This window comes from Theobroma cacao, chromosome 6, assembly GCF_053813885.1.
Source record: "Theobroma cacao isolate CCN51 chromosome 6, ASM5381388v1, whole genome shotgun sequence".
Taxonomy (NCBI): Eukaryota; Viridiplantae; Streptophyta; class Magnoliopsida; order Malvales; family Malvaceae; genus Theobroma; species Theobroma cacao.
Window position 1 is genome coordinate 134962 of NC_142644.1, and position 24847 is coordinate 159808.

General features: G+C 33.7%; 1 protein-coding gene and 1 pseudogene across 2 annotated transcripts; both read left to right on the top strand.

Annotated features, from left to right (window-relative positions):
* The first annotated feature begins 225 nt into the window (after positions 1-225).
* On the top strand, positions 226-7061 carry ASHH3 (histone-lysine N-methyltransferase ASHH3). 2 transcript variants are annotated; one of them, XR_001928558.2, is made up of 13 exons: positions 226-563; positions 1113-1160; positions 1971-2100; positions 2330-2438; positions 3721-3820; positions 4364-4442; positions 4545-4716; positions 4805-4885; positions 5064-5238; positions 5682-5709; positions 5800-5886; positions 6636-6684; positions 6760-7061. XR_001928558.2 is itself a non-coding variant. In XM_007022782.3 (13 exons), exons 2-13 carry the CDS (start codon positions 1143-1145, stop codon positions 6829-6831), a joined length of 1104 nt encoding a protein of 367 aa, XP_007022844.2. In that variant the 5' UTR covers positions 228-563; positions 1113-1142; the 3' UTR covers positions 6832-7061. The 2 variants fall into 2 exon arrangements, 1 of the variants encoding a protein (XP_007022844.2); XM_007022782.3 differs by having other exon boundaries at positions 228-563; positions 5796-5886.
* Positions 7062-7650: 589 nt separating this feature from the next.
* LOC148761940 (putative receptor protein kinase ZmPK1) lies at positions 7651-22103 on the top strand (annotated as a pseudogene).
* The last annotated feature ends 2744 nt before the right edge of the window (positions 22104-24847 follow it).

Here is a 24847-nt window from a genome sequence, read left to right on the forward strand (position 1 = left end):
ACGGATTCTTTCAAGTGTGAGCGGTGGGGCAAGATGAGACTACAAATCAGAAAAATCACAAAAAAGAATTTCAATAATTGCTGAATACAAGAGAAATCATCAAAAACGCAAAACACAAGATTCATCTCAGCTTTCCCACCTGGCTAAAACCGGTCAGTAAATTCTAAACTGGCTTGGCCCAAGATATATTTGTCTATATTTAGTACCAGGATAATATGGTAATAATAAAGCCAAACCCAAATTTCTCTCTTTTCTACATCAACCGGCGCTACCAGTTGCACTTGCCTTCCTCAGTTCCTCGCCACTCTTTTCCCTCTTCCATTTCCATTTCCGTCTTCCTTTTTCTTGTTCTTCCTCTCTCTCTCGGCCCATCGCAGCCGTCTTCTTTTCACTCTTTTCTCTCTGAACCATCATTTCAGCCCTTCTTTTTGGCATTCACCGGCGCCGCTCGCCCCTTACCTTTCCTCTCTTTCTTCGCCCTTATCAGCCGTCTTCCTCTATCTCTCACGAGCTTCCCATTTGGTCCGGTCCCCTCTCTCTCACGAGTTTCCCTGCTTTGGAAGGTAAAACCATGCTCTCATCACCATCTTTTTTGTTTAATTTTGATTTTCAGAGCTTTTTTATTGTTTTCCATGAAATTGAGTGAAACGATAAGCAAGATTAGGGCTCTATACTTCTTCTAATTCAGCGTTTCAAATTGGATCTGTCCTCCATTCATGTAAATTGTTTTCCTTTTTCCTTTTCTTACTTTTTCTTTTAATTTAATATATTTATATATTTATAATTTTATTAGTTTGTAATTTTAATCAATTTCATTGGGTTACAATCATTTGGACTTCATGCGTGAACATGCATTATGTAAAATTAAAATCTAATTGGGCCTGAAAAGATTTAAAATTGCAATTGTTAAAATGAATAAAATAAAAATATGATAGTTTAATTAGATAATTTAATTAGAGGAGTGTACATATTTACTGTAGTAATGGTAATAACTATATCCGGACAAAACAAGGTGTCTGTAGGAAATTGTAAATTCTCGAGATGAGTCATCTAGCTTTTATTTTTTAATTTATTGTGCCTTTGATTACTGACTTCCATGTTGTTATTTTCAGATATTCTTTGTGGTTAAGATACTGGAGGCCATGCCTGCTACAAAGAAGGTTTCTTTCCATATTTTTGCCTGCTGTGGGTCATTCATGGATTTACTTTTGGCTATTCTTTTTTTAATTATTATTCCTTTCTTGTTTTTAATCTTTTGAAGCGTATGCTAGGAAATTTATCTACTTTGATACTGTAAGTTTCTTGATGCTAATATTTTCCTTTTTGAAGATATGCCTATCACTTTTCTTATAACGAAAGAGGGGCCCCAGAGATGAATCTTGTTCAATTTTTCTTCTTGTACTTTCCACTCTTACATTTCTGATTTTTAATTTTTTAATTTTTAGCATCTTTTTATTTCATAATTATCCTTGGGATTCAGAATATTGCAAGGGTGCTTTCTGACGATACTTTTGTGCTTTGGCAGTTGTCATTTTTAAGAACACTTTACTGGATTGTACTAGGTTTATGATGTTTAATTACTGTCTTCTCTTCTGTTTGACGTAGTTAGTATGTTGTGATTATGTATATTTTCTACTGATGTATCTAACTTTTTGAGAATTTCACAGCATTGTAATTTAATTTGTTTTTTCTTTTACCTTTTCTTGTACTAACTTATACCAACTAAAACCCAAATTTTCCATATCAAGGTTGGATGGCCATATATATAGGGAGATTTTTGTTCATTTATATAACTATTGATACATGTACTAATCTTTAAACTTCTGGTTGACCTTTTTTCAAAAATATTTTTTTTTGTAAAATATCATGAAATGCTATAACATTTGAATGATCTGGTTTTAGGCTATTATATTGCGTAGATTTTGTCAAGATATGATGAATTTTCTGATTGGATTTTCCCTATTTATCAGAGTTCTGATTGCAGCCACATTGGCTATGCATTCGGTAAGTTGTTGAAGCAAATTGGAAATCCAGTTGACTTTGAGCTGCCAGATTGGTTTAATAAGTGGAAGCCTACGCCCTACACCTTTATAAGGCGCAGTATCCTCTTCACATAAGTTTGTAATTGTTGCTTTTCTCCACATTTCATGTTTGATAATTTATGCTTATGAATCCAGTCATTATAATTTTTACTTGTTTTTTCCTTAATGGTTTAAGAATGCTCACAATCGTTTTATTTTGCTCTTTTTGCTTTGTTTGCTAAGAGATTTGATTTGCCTCGAGTGTTTCTGTCTGTATGTTTTTTATTTTGTCGGTTTAACAAATTAAGATATATACCTCACAAAGAAGATTAAAAGGCGTCTTGAGGATGATGGCATTTTCTGTTCTTGCACTTCATCACCAGGTTCTTCTGTGTGTGGTAGAGATTGCCACTGTGGGTAAGATTCATCTTGATTGATCCCTATTTGCAGTTGCTTTACATTATATACGATGAATTTTTAGATTTTAGAGTGTAAATAAGTTTAATACTTTTTTGGGTTGCTCACATATTACTTTGATTTATCCTAAATTTATTGAAGTGAATTTACTTTTGAGCCTTGAATGGTATGTTATAATTTGGCTGAAATACTAAGTCAGTACATGATAACTGCTCCAAAAAAATTATTATTAGAAGTGTAAGGAAAGTTATGTTTTCATTATTACAAAATGTGACAAAAATTTAAAACTTCTCATTAGCGAGATCAATCTTTGGTTGTTTAAGATAGAAAATCCTAACTAAGAGGAAGAAGATTGTTATACCTTTGAACCTTTAATGTCAAAAATGACTAGGTCACAATACCTTGAGTATCATAATCTTCTTTGCACCAAGCTTGTGTTGTTGCAAACATTAAGCTGTTCAATTTTCCAGTTTCCAATGGTGATCCACAAGGATGCCTTGCAAAACATTAACTAGTGCTAGCTAGGGTGAAAGGCTATTGGGTTTTCACACTTCCCAAGGGAATTCCAAAAGCTCAAAGAGAAGGAGGGCAAGAAGTTGTCAATTCATAGAGTTTGGAGTAGGGTGCCGAAATCTGGGGTTTTGGGTATAGGCCGAATGCACTTCTCTCTCTTTTCTTATCTTGCTTGCCTTTCAAGTGTGTTGTGTTATTCTCACATGTAGCACAAGCAATATTTGTAGGCAATTCTAACCCTTGTAGGTTTAAGTAACTTTTATGCTAGTATTAAAATTACTTCAATTTGATTTAACTCTTTCAATTAAAACATTGCAGTTCAAAGCTTCTTTGCAATTAAGTCTAATTTAATTTCAACTTTGAGCTACTTAACTAATAATAGTAAATCTTGGAGCTGTTTTCTGAACATGTTATTTTTTGATAGTGATTATCTTGTTTTATTTGACTATAAAGTTGGCATCTGAATGGCTGGTATTTGGTTTAACTAGTATATGTTTTTATATGATTGTAGCTGTTTAGCACCTCAATAAACTTATCTCAGACTTCTGTTAAGAATAACAATTCAAAAAATATGATGTCATTGTTATCCATTGCTGTGCTTATTGGAGCTTTAGATAAACTAATTGAAGTTGCCAAATCAAACAGAATGTCATGTGGGTAGAGGCATAACATGCCATTCGGTAATTTGTTATGCATTCTATTTTGGCATATGTGCTCACTCTGTACATGCAGTATGGAGTTGTGTATGTGATTTTATTGCTTCATGCAGGATGCTATTGTCTAGTTGCTCCTCTGGCTGCAGCTGTGGGAGCTTATGCCTCAACAAGCCATTCCAACACCAACCTGTCAAGAAAATGAAATTAGTTCAGGTAGAGTTGTTTAACTTTTCTACATATTACCCTGATTAAATCTGTGTTATGTTCAAGTCTTCTTCGGACCAGCGTCCTTTCCGTCGTCTAAAGGGAGTAACAGACTTTTCTTTATTGCAAGTGTTGAAACCCTTTAGCATCTGTAGAAATATAGACAAAAGAGCAATTCAGTTAAGAAAGTACAAAGGAACTGTAAAAGTAATATTGATGCCTTGCAAATAAGAGCTAAGGTTGCAAACAATCCTTTTTCCTTAACAGAGTTGTTGAAATGAAAGTTTTAGTTAAAAGTTTGATCCCCCGCCCTGTAAATTTGATTATTCTTCTGAAAAGATTCTGTTGACCTCATTTTTGTTTTCCTCATTTTGGATCCTGCTATTTTAGATTATTCTTTTTGTTTTTTTATAAGTGTTTCAGAAGATGTCTCTTTCTTGTGTCCATGTTCCAAAAGACAAATTGTGCATTTTGTTAGATACCATTCACTTTTCATGGTTTTTAGTTGTATGGATGCTTGAAATGTGAAGTTAAACAAGGGAATACTTGTAGACCGAGAAATGTGGGGCGGGCATTGTGGCAGATGAAGATATTAAGCATGGAGAGTTTGTAATAGAATACGTGGGGGAAGGTACAGAACTGTTGCCCTCTCCACTGAAGTTGATATCCCTATTCTCTGTAGCATCCTTTTTGATATGCTTGCTAAATTTCGAATAATCTTTTCTCAATGTAGTTATTGACGACAAAACATGTGAGGAGAGGCTTTGGAACATGAAGCATCGTGGAGAAACGAACTTCTACTTATGTGAAATCAATCGTGATATGGTAATTGATGCCACATACAAGGGGAACAAATCCAGATATATAAACCATAGTTGCTGCCCCAATACTGAGATGCAGAAATGGTTCTCTACCTACTCTTGTTATTGTACTTGAGTTAATATTAACTGATATGCTTATCTTACACATTTTTTTTTATTATACCTTTCTTAGGATTATTGATGGTGAAACAAGGATTGGCATATTTGCGATGCGGGACATAAAAAAGGGCGAGCATCTGACCTATGATTATCAGTATGAGTACTTGTGTGACTTCGTAATATACGCAAAAAATTATGTTTGTGGCATGTTTTGTATGTTGCTAATGAAAACTGATGTTTTCAATTGAGCCTTTGCCATATGAAATGCTGAAGCCACTGGTATTGGTTCCTTTAAAACTTTTATCCTTAGTACAATCTAACAAATTTAGCAGGTTTGTTCAATTTGGTGCAGATCAAGATTGTCACTGTGGTGCTGCTGGCTGCAGGCAAAAGTTGGGGGTCAAACCTAGCAAGCCAAAGATGTCATCAGATGCTGCATTAAAGCTAGTAGCATGCCAGGTGGCAGTGTCCTCTCCGAAATTGAAGGCTGTGCTATCTGGAAAAGATGTATGTAATAAAAGGCTGCTTGAATCACTTAGTTTAAAGTCCATTCCATAATTCTAGTTCTGGATTGGAGTCTGGCTTAGGCTATTTAATTGTCTTAAATTTTTCAAAAAGTTGGCATATATTTCTTTTTTAACAATGGCAGTATCATTTCCTGGAGTTTCTATAAGTTGATAAATTGATAGTTGAGCCAGAGCTCTGCATTTCCAAAATAAACTTGGAAGGTTTTTTCCCTTGTCTGTTCACTCCTTCCCTCTGTCCCTCCATAATATCTTTGTAATTTTTTGCTTTTCATGTCCATGCTATATACATGTACAAACTCTGTGATATTCAATTGCCACTCAACATTTCAGCAACATTATTACTTTCTTACATTTTTGTCTATGATATGTATATTGTAGATTTTGGTGAAAACTTGAACTAATAGTTCAATATTTGTTTATTAGGTAAACCAGAATGGAGGTTTGCCTGTTGGTAAGTTAATTGTCCTTTATCTTGTTTTTATAGTAAATGTGTAAATTCAAGTGGATCAAATGTTTGAAGCTGGAACTTAATTTCAGGAAGTTCTCGGCATGCTCATAATCGACGACAGATACACTCTCGATGTTGCATTGGTGAAGTGATAAAAATATCTCGTTCGATAAATGACAGGTACTTATGAATGATTTCTTTTTTCTAGGGCTTTTATTTTACTGTTTTTTATCTTGAGTTAGATTTAGGTATTTTAAATGCTTGTGGGCAGCAAATGTATGAAGCATCTGCAATGTGTTCTCAATTGTTTTTCTTAGGAAAGTAGTTCCTCACTGGTTTAGGGTTATCAAAATGAATAAATAGTAATGAAAGTCAAATATTTGCAACTTGTATATTTGAAGATTTTTGGTTGGTTGATTCTTACTGGATGTTTTTGTACTCACTCTTTCTTCTCTTTTTATTTATGGTACTTTTTGTCTTTTTCTTACATTAAAAGTTAACATTTCCCCCATATGTTTGGATAGTTATATTAATTATTTACTCATTGCTTTATCAATTTGATTTCCTATGTTTTTGTTCAACATTGTTCTTCATGTAAGATGCACTAGGGATTTCGGCATGGTTCTAAAATACCTGGACCAGTTCTTCAAGATTTTGATATAGCCTCTTGTTAGTGCAGTGTGTTGATTAAAAACAAAACTCAGTAATTGTCTTTTTCCTTTAATTTGCTCCTTTCTGGTAGTAATAGGGTTGTAGATTGCTTCTTTGACTGTATCATGAAGTATTCTGGCTGAATTGCTTGTGTTGCATATAATCGTTTTTCATTTCTTGGTTCTTTTTCTGTAGTTAAGTGTCATAGGTCCTGATCCTGATAGTATCTGTTTATACTTATTGTTTTATATTTCATTCTCCTGACTCAAATTTTCCAGGTCCTTTGGGATTATTAAACGATTTGACAAGTATTCAAATAAGCACTCGGTAAGAAATTCTTGTCTTTTTTTTTTTATTAATAACGTATCATGCTCATATGTGAGTGCATGTATATTGTTGCAGGTCATGTTTGAAGATGGTGTTGTTGAATTTCTTGATATGTCGAAAGAGGATTGGGAGCTTGTAACCTTGTAAGGTCAATTATGATAAGCACAACACTTCAAACTGCTAGCAGAACACTTATATCTCTCAACCATGCTTGTAACTGCCTGCAGTTCCAAATTAGCACATAAGAAAAGAACAGAAATTTATCTAGTGTTTGGAGATGATTTGTTTTCCCACCATTAAGAGAGGTTTTCTCTTGGGAATGATACTTTTAATATTATTTCAATGATCAATAAAGTGGATCATTTAATGCTTAGAAACTTTGAAGTTTCAGCATCATATATGTGATTCATTAAGAAAGTTGAACCAGTGGTCTGTTGTTCCTATTTTTGTTAAAGATGGTGAGAACATAAAGGGGTATTAAGTCAGGCAAAGTTTAGACTTTGCTTCTAGTTTTTTTTTTTTTTTGGGTAAGAACTTTGGCAGTTATATTGATATGTATTGGAAAAAGGTTGAGTATGTAAAATAAATAATCAGTTTCTTGGTTATGTACAGTATGAGGCAGAAATGGGCTTTGTTTGAGATTTTAGGCCACAAAGATTGCAGTTCCCTCCACAGCTCCTTTTTTTTTCTTCGTTTTATTTTTTCTTTCTTTTGGCTTAGATTCAACTTTTTACGTGATATCTTTTATTCTCTTCCTCTCACTGGCTGACCTCTCCGCTTTACTCTGAACTGGTTCAGTTTGAGGATGCAACGCAATAATCATAATCATATTCCAGATACCCTATAGTATATATCCAAAAAGAGAAACCAAATTGGAATCTTATTAAATACGATGATTATGTAATCGATAAGCGGTTTTAATTTGTGGGGTAGGGCGGCGGCTTCCGTTTGCCATCACATTCTATAATGGCCGGTACCTGCAATTCTTCCATCAATGTCACTCGCATCCTTGTTTCAAAAACTTTGACAAAAAATAGCGGCTACATCCTCTCGCGTTTAATCATCCTTTTTGTTTAAATCCTGGTTTCCTGATCAAACTGGATCGTAGATCAATTTATTTGTTAACCTTGACTAATTTAGGTAACCCTTGCCTTGGGTGGGTAGAATTTACTTCTACTCGGATACACCAGGCCACTTCCCATACTCTTTTTATCTTTGACCCGTTGCTGTCGGTTTTCATCTTCATGCTCGGATAATCTAGGTGACAGCTCATCACTGTCCACGGAAACATGTTTTAACTTCATCAGATGGAACTTGGGTTTCACCCCATTGGCTAGAACGCTTATTGCTTTGCCATATGGTTCAACAAACCATGCTATAGTGATAATTGCACCCTGGTTTGGGTTGCAAACCGTGACTATCCAGTCAATGGTAAACGCTCAAAGCTCTCTTTGAAGAAATATGATGTAAATAGTTGATTTTGATTAATACTTATTTTTAAAGAATTATTTTACCATGTAACATTGTATAAAGAATAATAAGAACAATTATTACAAGTGAAGCTTTACTTTAAGCAAAACAATTAGAACAAGTGAAGTTATACTTCACACAAAACAATTAGAATAAGTGAAACACTACTTCACGCGAAATAACCATTTCATACGAATAGCTGTGAAAGCAACCTGGAATGAGTAACAGAATTTACGGGTTATTTTCATTTACTTATTCTCTTCTTGTTCTTGTAGCCTAATACGACACTCAATACTTCAAAAATTGCTCTGATTTTCCTTTATGCTACCTTCGATATATCTTTTACTTGTTTGTAATGCTTCCTCTCTTTATCATAAGAACCCTTTTTACATTTTTGTGACTCTACTAGGGAGGAGTGATTGCATTAAGTAAAACTCTTACTGCCATAACTTTGTGTTATCGATTCCACTAACATCTAAGATGCACGTGTTCTCTTTTATATTCAAGATTTGATGAGAATGATCCAAGCTTCTCAAGAGAAGATGGAGACATTGAAGGACAATAATAGGAGGATGATGAAGACTACATCTCAACTTGCATCCTCTATTGCCACCACTTCTCAAACCCAACCTGTGCACCTTAATGAGAGTGCACTTGACAGAGTCACTAATTTAGTTACAAACACTGAAGGGAATAGAGGAAATGGAGAAAGTGCAACTGATACAGTAATTGCTGCAAACCCTAATCCAACCAACTTTATTACTGTAGTTACACTAGCTACTACTTCTATTGCAGTAATCCCACCTACTTTTACCTAGGGATTTGTGATAATGGAAGAGCTTTAAAGGCTGTTGGATCAAAAGAACAAGAGCTTGAATTTTTCTAAGTTTGATCTCAAGTTGCCTTACTTGGCTAGTGTAGTTGTAAAATCATACCTAAAGGACTATACTAGACCCAAGTTCAAACAATTCAATGGAAAGACTAGAGATGCACAGAAACATGTCATGAAATTTATAGACTCTTGGAGTTGCTGGATTGGATAATGACTTGAAGTTGAAGGAGTTCTCCAAGTCTCTCACTGAAAAGGCTAACGTGGTATCTTAACCTCATCCTTGGTTTTGTTTAGTCTTGGAATATGATGTGTAGGATGTTTAGGGAAAAAATCTTCTTTATTTAAGAGAAAGTTACTCTTGTTGATTTTGAAAGAGAGTTTCAAAAGTCCAGAGAGGACCTCATAGAGTACATTTAGCGCTTTAGAGAGAAGGTGTTGGACATACCAGAATCTAATGATGAGAAAGAGTTGGTAAAGGTGTGCATTCATGGGATGTTTGATGACTATAGGCTACACTTGGAGAATCTACCTCTTCCAACCTTTGCTAACTTGGTGGAAGTTCCATGAAGGACCAATAATAAGGTTCTTAGACAAAAAGGACTCACTAATTTTGGTAGAAGGAATTCCCAATAGTGAATGCCATCTAAGCAGGAGGTAGAGAAAGAAGGGGTTTAGTTTGAGCAAATTTAGGTCTTAGTGAGGAAGTCCCAAGGAGAAGGCCAGATGAGGAGAATGACTCTTCTCGACCATTCTCAAGACCTCTAGATAAAGTGAGAGCTTTTCTCCAATAATGGGTCAAGGATAGATAGATAAATTTAGTTTACACTCCATGACCACCAATAGCGGAAGAGAAGGCCAACCTAAGGTATTGTGATTATCATCGAGAAGTTGGTCATCCACTTGTTGGATATAGAAACCTTCGAAGAATGTTCCATCGATGAGTGCAAGTAGGAGAGGTATTGATTAAAAATAATAGAGTCCAAAATAACCCACTTCCCATTCATCCAAATCCTCGAGGGCAAGTAAGCGCAATAATTCACACTCACCATGATGACCTTTTTTTTTCAAACACTCAGTTCAATAATACAAGTGAAGCTACTGTGGTTACTTCTTCGATTACTAACTCACTCATGAAGACACCTAGCTTCAGGCATTTCTTTGACTAGTTTGGGTTTTAAAAGAAGTAAGGAAAAAAGCGACTATATTACTAGTTCATATAGTTGGAGAATAGTGTAAAGAGTGTAACTTAATAGGATGACTTATGGGGAAGATGGCTGGCACATATCAGAATGCTATTGTGTTTACAGAAGCAGAGATGTGTACACCTCATCCTCATCATAATAAGCCCCTTTACGTGGAAAGCATTATTGTTGTTCAATTTTCTACCCACACAAGTATATGTATCGTAAAAATACTATAGTGATGAGTAGAGTGTCGATCCTATAGAGAATTGAATTAATTCTTACTGTTAACTACTAAAATTGTAACACCTTAATCTTATCCAAATAATTAAATTTAAAATTATTTAAAAGAAAAATTAAAACTAATAAACTGAAATTAAAATTAAATAATAAATTTGGTTTACAAAACTCACTTAACTACCAAACATAAGATTATGATATCCTTCAATACTTCATCTGATTATTGTATCTTTTTTTCTTAACTTAGTTTAATTGATTAAGTTACTAATCTAGAGTCCTAAATTATTTACAAACCTCTGTCGAGTTTCTCATAAAAATACCTCTCTTAATTAATTTACTCTATGTCTATGCAAATTAAATTGAAGAAAGATTCATTAAGTTCGTACTCTAATTCAAGCTACGTATGACTTATAGTTGTATATCTACCATATATGCAAATCAAACCACCTAATCAACTAAGTGCATTCAATCATACGCTATTTTATTCGAGGTCTACCTAAATCTTCTTTGTCATGGTTTAACTTAGGTTTCCAATTCAATCTAATTGGTGATTAGGTAATTAGAAGCATTAAAAACAAAATAAAATAAACAACTTAAATCCATCAAACATAAGTAAAAGAGAGATAAATAAATCAGACTACATATTGAGTTCAATCATAATCTTAGATTAATTGTTTAGTTCCCTTTTAAGTCTCACATCGTCATCAAATAAAATTTAAACATTAAAAACAAAACCAAAAAAATAAGAGAATAACAAAAAGATAGAAAAACCCAAGAATTGTATTCTTGATCTCTAAATCTTCTTGGATCCTTCAAATTCTTCTTAGCTTCAATGATTTTGTGGCTTGACTCTCAGCTGTTAATTTGGTGTTTTGTTCTCTCGTGAAATTTGTTTTTATAAGGCTTTAAAGTTAGGCCAAGTTTGGTGAAAAAAGAAGTCAATTTTTCAGTTGAGATTTCGTCATCAGACTATGTGGGCCGTAGCCTTGCCCAATTAATTAACAGAAATGGTAATTGCTCTAGGACTATTACAGTGCTTCAACTTCGACATGATTTTTGACCACCTTCCAAGACGAACTGGGTAGAGTGGTAAATATAAAAGTTGTATCTTTTTCTCTTATCTTTCCAATGGTCCAATAATCACTTCATTTGAGAGTTATGGCCGAAATACCGAAACATGTGCAGTGCAAATATGCACCTTGAAATTGCTCTCCTTCTTCTACTAAAATTCTTTTTTCATCAAACACCTACAAAAGCACAATAAAATCAACAACAACCTATCTTAATCACATTAACACCAAATTAAGCATAAACTTAACTAAAATTAGATTGACTCACCTAAAATAATTTAAATAAAACCTACTAATTTTTATTGATTACTACAAGAACTAAGCTAAATTACTATCAAAATTAAGCCCAAATAAGTCTATATCATATAGTTATCACTCCCTCAAACTTAATATTTTGCTAGTCCTCGAGTAAAATATAGAAAAGAAACTAACTTACGAAAATCAAATTCAGTTAATGAAAACTAAAATAAATATAGTTACTACTATTATTACTACTACTACTACTAGAGACAAAGTGCACTAGCTCAATGATTCCTTACAATTTCCTCAAAAGTATGTCTATCAATCATTACCTTAAGGAAAAATATAGGCTTTATTTAAATTCATGTTCCAATTCCAATGCAAGTACATTCTTGAATGGATTTTCGTGTGTGTGTGAAATCTTTTACCAAGAATATCATGATATCTGGATGAGTTTATGACAACACAATTTCAAATTAGTACTAAATTTCATAGGTTTACTTTTCATCCTTTTCTCAACTAATGTAGACTAACACTAAGCTAAGGATCAATAGGACTTTAATAAGCTTCTAATGTATGGCTATGGTCAAGGTAGGATAAAAGCTAATAATGTGGCTCAAATCACCCTAAGCACATAACTATTCTATGACCTATATATAGATCTCTATTCTCCTCCTAGTACACCTTTTCTTCCATGTTTAAACTTTTTTTCTTTTTTTTTCAACATTTTTTTTCACAATTTCACACCCCCAAACTTATTTCTTTGTATTGTAGGTAGTGGTTACTTTTCATATTTTGAACTTTTTTTTTCACATTAACATCACCTTTCCACCTTTTTCAACATTTAGCTCAATTTAAATTTCCTAAAACAATATACATGCTTAGGAGTGAGGGAGTGAGGGTTGCAAAATTGAAAATTTTATTTTAAGGCTAGCTAAATTATTATGTAGTTAAACAAAGAAAAGGGAAATTAAGCTCAAAAGGGCATGCTAGGGATAAAGATTTAATAAGGTTGGCTTTTTAAACTTAAACGGTCCAAAGATGGCCTAAATCATCTCCCTAACTAATTATTGCTTAGGATTTTGCCTCGAGAGAAAATCAAGCAAATTCTAGAATTCATGACATAATCTAAAGTTCATATCAATATAAATCTTTTCTAGATACTCATAATAATTTAAAGTAAAAGATATAGTGCTCAAAATTATGGAAATCACATCCTAACAATGATACTTAACAACAAAATTTAGCATGAATCCAAACAAAGACCTTATTCACCAAAAGCTAAGAATCCAAGACAACTAGTTATCATCATTAGATAGGGAAATAATCAAAAAAATTGGCACAACTTTACTCTAGACTCCTAAGATTCAAACAAGTAATAAATTCATTTACCAACTAATCCTAAATTATTTATAAATCTAGATAAACAAGCAAATAAAATCTAAATCTAAAACTTTCATAGAATATTTACCGTCAGAAAAATAAATTCATCCCCTAAAACTTAAATTAAACATTGTCCTCAATGTTAGAAAAAATAAAGGAAACGTAAAGAATACTCTCCTGATGGTTAGATGAATATGAAGAAGCTCTAATCCTTCTCTTCCTTATTATCGTCTTCTTCATTCTCACTTCTAAGAGGAATGTTTTTTTTACTACAAAAAGAAAATAAATAAAGATTTATGCAAAGAAATAAAAAAAATAAAAATAACTGAAAAGAAAAGAGGGGGGTTTTATTGGTAAATGGAATACCATTTGTTGGGAGCCCATATTAATAGGGGGTTTTATATGGGAGGGAAGGGCTGCTTATTGTTGGTAGCCCATGGGGGGATTATGGTATAGTGGGCTGCCCATTGTTGGCAGCCCACATTATAGGTGAGGGTTGATTTTTATTTAGAGGGTATATATGGGTAGTGGGCTAGCAACAATTGGGGGGGGGGGGGGGGGTTATTGTTAATGGGCTGCCCATTTATGGACCACGGTGAGGAAACCGGCAAAGGCATGGCCTAGTTATGGGAGCGCAATGGCCCGCGCTTTAGCAAGTCGTTGGGCCACGACCCTGATGGCTTTCTTTTTTTTTTTTTTGAGGGGTTGCGGCTTGAGGCTTAGTAAGCAGCGGCTGGAGTCATTTTAAGTTCGAAAGGCCGCAACCTCCTCTAGTAGGAGTCGTGGCCTACCCTTCTTTTTTTTTGAATTTTTTGACTTTCTTAATTTTTTTTGGAGCTTTCAAATGTACTTGAAAAAAAAGTGTTATTAATTTAACAATTAAATAATTAAAAATAAATAAATAAAATAAACCTTAAACCCTAAACAGAGAAAGAAGAAGTATAGGAAGTATTACCCCGTAAAAGAGTAACTCCAAGATCAACCTAAGCCTTAGGGTGATGAGTTCGAGGGAGTAAATATGGCAAAATAATAAGAGACGACTAAACCATGTTTCATAAGCAAGAACCTTTTTGATAAGTAAAGAGTTGCACTAATTGAGTTGTTGAGAGAATTCCAAGATATGCTTACTTGGGCTTATGAGCATATGCTTGGACTAGATGAGAATCTCATTACTCACGAGTTACACATTTTTCAGCAAAGTAAGTCAGTGAAGCAACATGCTTTTGTATTTCACCATGAGATAGAGAGATAGATAAAAAAAGAGATTAATAAATTTCTTAAGGTTGGATTCATCAAACCTGTACATTATCTTACTTGGCTAACAAATGTAATTCTTATGAAGAAAAAGAATGAAATAATTTGGGTATGTGTAGATTTCAAAGATTTGAACAAAGCATGCCTAAAAAATGACTTTTTTCTTCATAATGTTGACATTTAGTGGATGCTACAGCTGGTCATGCAATGTTCTCCTTTATGGATGGGTTTAGTGGATACAATCAAATAAAGGTGGCATAAAGATGCAAAGAATATAGCTTTCAAAACTCCATTTGGTAATTTTTACTACATTATAATGCCATTTGAATTAAAAAATACGACTGCAGCCTACCAACATGCCATGATAGTTGTCTTCCATGACATGATGCGTGATTGTATGGAAGATTATGTAGATGATATAATGGTGAAGTCCAAAAAGGCTTCTAATCACCTTGAAGACTTGAAAAAGAGTGTTTGAATGGTTTAGAAAGTACAATCTTCACATGAATCCTTTGAAATGTGCATTTGGAGTAACAATTGGGAAATTCTTGAGTTTTGTAGTTCATAAAAAAGGCATATATTTTGATCATGTAAAGATAAAGGTTATTCAATCCATGCTGTCCCTAGTGAATTAAAAACAACTTAAAACTTGTTGGGGAAAGTCTTCTTATTTTAATAGATTTATTCTAACTTTGGGAGAAATTATTATGCCTTTCCAAGTTTTGCTTAAAAAAGGTGTTCCATTAACATGGAGTGAATTACAACAACTAGTACTTGAGAAAATCAAGAAGATTCTCATTTCTCCTGCAACAATGACCATGCTTAGCAAAAGAGAGCCAATGATGTTGTATTTGACTTCTACTCCATATTTAATTGATGCTTTACTGGTACAAGAAATGGATGGAGAAGAAAGACTTTTGTACTACCTCCATAGTATTGTTTTGCTTTGGTGTATGCAACTTAAAAGCTCTGACACTATTTTTTAGCTCACACGCTTATAATAGTGACAAAGTTAGATTCCATCAAGTTTTTACTCTCTAAACTAGCTTTATTCGAAAAAATAGCAAAATGGATTCTTCTATTGGGAGAATTCGACGTATCGTTATTCAACCAAAAGTTATCAAGTCTCAAGCTCTTTCAGATTTGTTAGCATATTTCCCTTCTCAATTTGAAGAAGTTATTCTTGATGTTATTGTAGCTTAATTTCATGAAAAGGTATGTTTAATGTATATAGAAAAAGAGGAGTGGAATCTATACTTTGATGGTTCTTTAAACAGTTTCGGAGGAAATGTCGGAATAGTTCTCATTCCACCAAGTAAAGAAGAAAATTCCCTGATATAGAGTTCTGAGTTAACCTCATCTCATTTGAGTAGAAGTTATATTTCTTTGAAGGGAAAAGATCTTCATGTCTTGGAAGCATCAAGTAAAGATGGGAACTCCTCGATTCCATGTTTAAAGTTAAACTCCTTAAAGTCAGATAGAGAACCTATCTCTTTAGCTTTCAAGCTAGATTTCACATGCATCAATAATCAAGCTGAGTATGAAACATTAGCTTTGGGATTGTATATGGCAACAATAATTGGAGAAAGCAATCTTTGCATTCATGGAGATTCCAATCTTATTGTAAAATAGACCAATAGTGAGTTCTCCTTGAAGTGACTATGTTTGCTTTTTATAGAACTCTTGTTTAGTCTTTGTTAGAGAAATTTCAAGTGATGAGATGTGAACATACTCCAAGAACAATGAACAGTTGTGTAGATGCACTTGTTACCTTGACCACTAAAATCCACATTTTGGAAAAAGAATGAAGTATTCATATAGTCGTATTCAAGAAGACTATCCCATGTCCATCTAGTGAGCTATTATAGCCTCCAATTTATGAGAAAGAAGATTGATAAAAACCTATCATAAAATAGCTACTTAATCCAGGTTTTGCTGCTATTCCATGCTTGAAACACTTCATTTTGATTCATGGTACACTTTACCACAAAGAAAGTAATGGAGTTCTAGCAAGATGTATTTCTAAACAATAGGCAAAAAAAAGATTGGGAATAGCCCATGAACAATGGTGTGGGGAGGAAGGATCACCTTTACATTACTTACTCCAAAGAGTAGGATATTTTTGGCTATATATGTCTAAAAAAGATTTACAGCTTCAAAAGTTTTGCACTAGATGTTTTGGACCACTAGATATACAAAAATGCCATTTTGTAGGAAATGATGGCGATTGATGTAGGCCTTATATTGATTATCTTCAAAATGGGATATACCAACTAACTTTTAAGATGCAAGATAACTTAAAAGAAGAGCTCAATGCTTTTTCCTCAAAGGAAATGATTTGTTTAGACTTTTATTTACAGGAACACCATTGAAATGTTGTTCCCCAACTGATGTCAATCCACTGTTGGAAGAAGTGCATATAGGTAGTAGTGGAGAACATGAAGGTGGAAGGAAGCTTTATTAGAAGCTTTTGGATCTTGGATATTATTGGCTTATTATGGAAGTAGATGCAGTGAATTATGCAGAAAAAATGTTATTCATGTTAGGTTCATAGGAATGTTATACTTGCTCCGGTTGTATAAGTACAATTTCATAGTATCACTATTCCTTGGCCTTTCCACACTTGGGGATTTGATTTGATTAGACCCCTCAATCCTCTTTCTAAAGGATATACTTAGATGTTAGCAACAACGGAGTGCTTTACTAAATAGGTGGAGCTATTTTTTTAAAGAATGTGAATAGTTTAGCAGTAACAAATTTTATCAAGAAAAACATCATATGCAGGTTTGGCATACCTAAGTGTATTCTTAAGATAATGGTACTCCATTCATTAATTATAGTGTAAGGGAATTACTTGCCCATTACCATGTGGATCATGTGAAGTCTAATCCTTACTGTCGGAAATAAAATGGTCGAGCTAAAGCTACTAACAAGACTTTACTCAAAGTGCTTAGTAAAATGGTGCATGAAGAACCAAAGATGTGGCATGACGCACTTCCAGTAGCATTATGGGCACATGGGACTTCTAACCATGAACTTACGAAGGCAACTCCTTTTTCACTAGTATATAGGACAGAGGTTGTACTACCTATGGAAATTCTAGTTTCATTTGTGAGATTAGCCTTAGATGCTAAACTTGATAATGATACTTTATGAATGTTAGAATTGGAAACGCTAAACGAAAGAAGAGATAAAGCAAAGAACTTATCAGTCTACCAAAGGAGGTTATGACAAGTTAGTGAAAAGGAAAAATTTTGAAAAAGGTGATTTAGTACTATGTGCAGTTGAGCATATTAGAAGAAGAACCCTAGCTTCTAAATTTAACCTAAAATATGAAGGACCATATATTGTTCATAAGGTGAATGAAAGTGGATATCACAAATTGATAAATCTAAAGAACAATGCCATCACTGCTCCAATCAATTTTCAATATATAAAGAAGTATCATGTATGAAATTCCTGCTTCACTCTTTTCTTATATGCAAACTACATGATTTGATTCTTCATTATCTTGAGAATCTAAATGAAAGCATTCTAGCCGCAACTTTACCACTTTTATATTAGCCATATTTCATTATTTATATTTTAGTTGCTAGCTTTATTGCTTATATTGTAGCTGCAATTATATTATATTTTTGGTTGCAAGGTTTATTGTTCATTCTTTGACCATAATTTATCATTCATGTTTCATCCCCTAGCTTTATTGCTTAAAATTTAATTGTAATGATATTATGTCATTGGCCGCAAGCTTTATCGCTCATCTTTAGCCTTAGCTTATTACTTATAAATTGGCCGCAACTCTTACGCTTATTTATTTGAAAGGTTGAATTAATCTCCTTCATGTCAAGCTAAAGTTAATCTCCTTGATGAAAAGTTGAGAGTTACCCTTTGGCCACGTACAATAAAATGAAATGTGAATAAATACGCAACATGCGTATAACATTATTATTATCGCAAAAGGAAAAAATACTATTTACCAATAACGAAGTACTAGCTAAAAAACAAAAAGCAAAGACTAGTTAATTACATATCCCATAGAGAAAAGTTGCCATAGGCAAAGACATCTAATTGTTATTGCACTTCAGCTTCACGCTTTTCTAGTGAAGCTATCTTCATTGCAATGTCTTTTAATTCATTTTTCAAGGAAGACTTGTTGAGAAAAACTTTGGCTCTAGATCTACAATCATTGAGGCACTCAAGTTTGAATCCTACATTACAAGCATAATTGAAATCTTGTAACATCAGTTGCAATTTCTTTGGTGAAGTACTCATTAATGGAGTATGGGAAATCACCAAAAGCTCTACCCAACACTTTAATCGTTAAACAAATGACGTCTACATTCTTTAAAAGGGAGGTACTTCAAAACTCTCTCTCTATATTGAAAATATGCTCCAAGTATTCCACATACTCCGATGAAACTTGAAAACCATGGAAGTTGACTTTCCTACCACTCTATTCAATAAGTGCTACTTGAGTGCTAGAAGCACTACCAACATCTTTATGTTCTGGCACTAGGGAGGAAAAAGCATGAAGATTAATTAAAGTAGCTTTAGCATCATAAATGTCAACTACAAAATTATGAATAACCTTAACATTCAGAGTAGCTTCAAGGACAACTTCAACAACAAGAATAGCCTTAGTGTCAGGAACAACCTCGTTTCGAATAACCTAGGGAGTATGAATGATTTTAGTATAAAAAAATTGGAACAACATCAATTGGGGTAACGTAGTAATATGTATTTACTTAGTTTATATCGGAACTCTGAACATGAGAAAGAAATAGAACATCCAAATTAATGAAATCATCAAAAGGGGTTGGATCACTCTCAACTTCAGCTTCATCAACATCAACAGACTTATCATTTGTCATTATGTTCAGAGTAACATGATTCCTCCTCAGTCTCAACTTTTGAAGTTTCTTCCTCTTCAATTGAGTTAAGTTCTACTCTTGCAATTAGTTCTCCCTAAAAAAAAAAACAAAATAAGGAAATGGATTAAAAAAAAAGCGTAGAAAAAGACACAAAATATGAACTTACTTTTCGATAAGCATGTTTATCTTTTGTTTGATGAGCAGAAGCATGAGAAACAACATCTTCTTCTTTGGTTATATTTTTCTTCTTCTTAAAAGGAATCAAGCACAAGGATACATTGATGTTACTTACATAAGGAGTGTAGAGATGAGTTTTGGGATTAGCTAATGCCACAGTAAAAGATCTCCATTCTTCAAAATACTCTCTCCAATAAGCAAACTATCCAAAAGTGTAGATACCAACTCTATCAAAAGTGTAGATACCAACTCTATCAAAAGTTGGGACAACACAACTTTTAAGTTTATGTAAATGGAGTTGAAGTTCTCCCATGAAAAATAAAGAAACACAAGAAGGAAAACTTAGGCGGAGTTGGATGGTCAAATCCAAATTGGTGTGCCACTCTATAAGGAGCACACACCTCGACAAAATGAAAGTCTTTATCTCCATCAGAACTAGAACTCTCAATCATAGAAGGTAATTAGGAACTATGAACCTATACAAAAAAGTTAATACCTCATAAGCTCATTTTTCTAGACTATAAAGGATGGCAGTCATAATAAATTCCAAGATCACCGTATCCATTTATAGGCTGCACATAAGGTATGGGATTAAATTCTTTTGTCACATCTATCATTTTAAGAACATTACCTCTTGAGAGTCGATCATGCCACACCCAAGCTTTATAATTGTTCCTGGATAAAGGGTTATTCAAGAAAAAGGATGGAAAAAGATATGCATTAGGCACAAGAGCGTAAGTACCAAATCGTTCCCATAGGCACATCTGAATGAAGGAAGTATCCACATAAGTCAAAATTTTGTAACGCACAGCTGACTTGAAACTTTTGAGTTAGTACAAGTCTAGCCTTTTATATAAAGATCCTAAATACAATGGAGCAAGAGGAAAACATATTCCTTTGAGAATTTTATTACTCAAGGAACAAATGCTGAAGAGATATCATCATCTAGACACCTTGGAAATATGTGTTGTGCCAACCAAAAAATTATTAAAGCTACTAGCTCGTGCTCATGGTTTGAGTACTCAAGAGGACCAGCCTCAATTCCCTTAGCATTCAGCTTCATACGAACAGTAATGAAAATAACTCAAAATGAGTGATAGGGTTCACAGGTTACTTTCATCTTAGGATGTTCTAGAAACTGTAGCTTAATGGCTTAGATATGGACGTAGTTAAGCGGTATTCTTTTAACTTTTTCTTGAAATACAAGTGTTTCTCTTTTTTACCTTCTTCTCTTATCCTTGTTCATGTACACCTGTTTCCTTTATGTTGTTCTCATATAGCTTTTCTTGTATACCTCTTTCATTTACTTTTTACTCTAGAATAATCTCATTATGTTATTAACAATCATAAAATCCATTACTTTAATGGTCACATAATGGATTTCTAATCGTTAATCAATATTAAAAACTTAGTAACAATCACCTAATATTAAAGTTATTATTCATTACGTGCATCAAAGTCCATTATTGAGTAGTCGCTATTTGGAGCATTATAGATACAGCCTTCACAATTCATTTGAGAGACTTTTTAGAACTACCTTATTCTCACTTAGAGCTTTTCTCTCTAGCCTTTTTAGACATTCTCTACCTATTATCTTCTTGTTCTCTTCCACCTGCCATGACATTTTGCATTTCAAGAACTATTCGGATTTTTCTCTTTGTCGCCTCTGATACAACCTTTACTTGTTTGCAACGCTTCCTCTCCATATCACAAAAACACCCTTTACACATGATTATCTTTTTTTGACAATTATTGGACGTGTCACTGTTTGGGCCACGGACATAGTTTCTCTGTCCCCTACCAATTTAAAACTTTATGATAGCGGTAATCTGGTCCTGCATGTTTTAGAGGGTGCCACACTTTAACAAAGCTTTGATTCACCCACAAATACTTTATCTTCACAACTTAAAAAGTACTCCAAGCTTTTCTCATTAAGAAGTTAAAACAACTATTCTTCAGGTTTCTTTAATCATTACTTCGACTCTAATAACATTTTTATTCTTTTATGTAAAGGTCTTAAAGTTTCAAGTATTTATTGGCCAAGCCTTTGGCTTTTGAGATGGGAAGTTGTAAGGTCCACTAACAATAATAATTGAATCGCAATACTAGATCCCTTAGGTAAGTTTACTTCAATTGATAATATTACTTTCAAGTGAGCAAATTATGGCACCAAGATTCACAAAAAATTAAAAATTGATTTTGATGGCTATGTTCGATTGTACAGCTTAAATGAAGGGGAAGAAACATAGGTTGCTACATGGAAAGCCTACCTTCGAAAATGAAAGATTCATGGAACTTGCAAACTAAACAGTGCATGCAACAACAGTCCTAATCATGGCAGGAAATGTTCTTGCATTCTAGGATATAAGATGAAGAATCACATGGATTGGTCCCTCGACTGTGAACCTGAATTTGATCTTTTTTGTAATGAATTTGAAGCTTGTTTTAAAAAGCTAGGTTATACTGAGTTCTTTGGCTATGAATATGGTAATTATACAAATCACACCATAGAGATGTGTAAAAACTTATGCTTTCAATAGTGCAATCGCAAAGGTTTCCAATTTAGATTACATAAGTCCATTAGTCGTATGGTACATATTGTTATCTCAAGTCTCAATTACGAAATGGACATCATGAGCCATATTATGATGCAGACATCTACTTGAAATTGTCCAAAGCCAAGCTCAAGCTGTCGTCTTGACATAACGAGCTTCCATGGAAACAAAGGCTAGCATTCGACTGAGCCTTTAAGGTTGATAATCAAGTTTCAAACATAGAAATTTAAATTAAAAAAAAACTTGCAATGCTATTCAATGATTTTAATTGTCTAATAACTGAGCTTAAGGGTCATATTTATAACGTTATAGGCCCATGTCCTAATAAAACTCTACTTCTGATTGTCTAGTACAACTAAGGTAGTTAACAAGATATTTGAATAAAATAAATGTTATATTCCTAATTATAACATGACCAAACTAAAGTCCTAGTACAAGTAAATTAAAAGAAAGGAAAATTCTATTATGCCTATAATTCCTGTGTGAGATTCCAAACTAAATAAGGAAAATACTAAAATTACAAACATGCCTATTTATGACCTTCAGGCTTTTCGTTTTGGCTTCTAACGCTCAGCCCACTCTCCAAGAAATCATCTACTAAATGTTCTATGTCAGTCCCCTCCACTTGCAAAAAACTCAACCTTGAGTTAATTTATACATATGGATATAAGGGTTCAATTATTGAATGAAATGGGTAAATATCCGCCACATTAAATGTTTTAGAAATTCTCATTGTGTTTAGTAAATCCACAACATATGCATTGTCAATGATCTTTTTCAAAATCTATTATGGTCCATACTTTTTAGGCTGTAACTTACTATAAATCCCCATTAGAAACTTTTTTCTTTTCGTAGAAACACCATCACGTGATCCCTTACTTCAAAAATATGCTTTCTATGATGTTGGTTTATAGCTTTCTTGTACTTGGCATTAGCTTGCTCTAATTTTTGTTTAACCTTTACTATTGGCTCCATCAGTTTTTGATGATAATAAAAAATTTTCATTCATTTGTATCTAATATCTTTACTTGAGTGTGCAGGAAAATTAACATATGAAATTAATCATTTAACTCCTCAAAGAGTATATCAAAAGCAAAAGAGGAACAAAAATAACAAGATGTAACTATCTAATAAGGAGGAAGCCTATTGGTGAAACAAGGAAGAATATTGGTTGACAAAGATTCAAAATTAGAGAAATGGCGGGTTGAAGAGTTTGAGAAACAGAACTAACTTAGTCGGTTAAGTTAGTCGACTAAGTGATCTCTGCCAAGATCTACAAACCAGAAACAGAATCAACTTAGTCAACCAAGTCAGTCAACTAAGAGCTCTTTGTTTGCAATTTGAACCAGAGTACTACAAGACAGATTAACGGCTATAACTCATCCTCAACTGTTTTCAATGGTTACAAACTGTCAAACTGCCACCAGAGTTGCATCTTCAAGTATAAAAGGGTCTTTCAACAATTAGAAACAAGTTTTTTTAGAAGCCTTGAATGAGATTTGAGGTATAAAAAGTTGAAAAACCAGAAAAGCTTCACTACACTTGTCTGCACTTAAACGCTTACTCCTTGCATTTGTATTTAGCACTCAATCTTGTACCACTCAGATCAACCAGTGATCATAGGTACTTTCTTTTACTACTTTTCTTGTATTTTTAGAGTGAGGGAGTCACTCTAAGGGGTTATTCAAGCTTGGGATAGTTTGATTGTTGAAGGTTGTTGTTGAGCCTTGGAAAACCACTTTGGGTTTTAGTTGAGCTCGTTAAAAAGTAGTGTAAAAGGTTTTAGCTGAGCTTGGTAAAATCCATTGTAAAGCTTGGTGAAAGCTTGTGAGTTTCATCGGTGTTTAGTGAATTTGTGGGAAAATCCTTGGTTGGATAATCAAGGTAGTGGATGTAGGTCTTGGACCGAACCACTCTAAATTATTGTGTATCTTATACTCTGTTTTTATTTTCTTAAGTTTTGAAAATTAGGTTCGAATATTGTTAAGAGCCAAATTATGCTATTCACCTCCCCTCTAGTACATATTATCGAGACCAACATCTACTTATACATCTTGCCATCGATTAGTTATATTTTCAGCAACTGGATTAACTTTAGGAACTTTAGACAGCTTGATCAAGTCTAACGCGTACTGTGGCGACTTTGTGTACACGATGAAGAATGGAGATTTTGCTGTGGCACTATGAACAACATTCTTATAAGCAAACTCTGCTTGCGCCAATGCAAAGTCCCACTACTTCGGTCTATCTCCACAAATAGTGCGAATTAGATTGCCAAGGTTCTACTCACCGATTCAATTTACCTATCAGTTAATGGATAAGTTGTGCTAATGTAGTGCAAGGATGAATCAAACATCTTCCACAAAGCCCTTCAAAAATGGCCAAGGAACTTGTTGTCCTGATCTAAAGTGATGGTTATAGGCACACCATGCAGACGAACAACTTCTTTGAAAAGCAATTTGGCTATTTCAATTGCATTTGAAGTCTTCTTGCAAGGAATAAAGTACGCCATTTGAGAAAACCTATCAACAACAACAAAAATAGAATCTATGCCTCTTTCTGTTTGAGGCAATCTAAGCATAAAATCCATAGATAAATCCTTCTAAATATTTTCTAGAACAGGTAAAGGCATATACAAACTAGTATTTTAGGACTATCTCTTTGAGGTTTGGCATTGTAACATCACTGCACAAATTTTGTTACATCTCTTCCTAAATGTGGCCAATAATATCTTTCTTCAATAGCAGCAATCATCTTGTCACAACCTAAATGACCAGCAAGACCTCCACCATGCAAGTCTTTAATCAACTTTTTTCTCAATGAAGAACTAAGAATGCAAAGCTGGTTGTCTCACAGGAGAAAACCGTTATGAATGTGAAATCCTCAATAG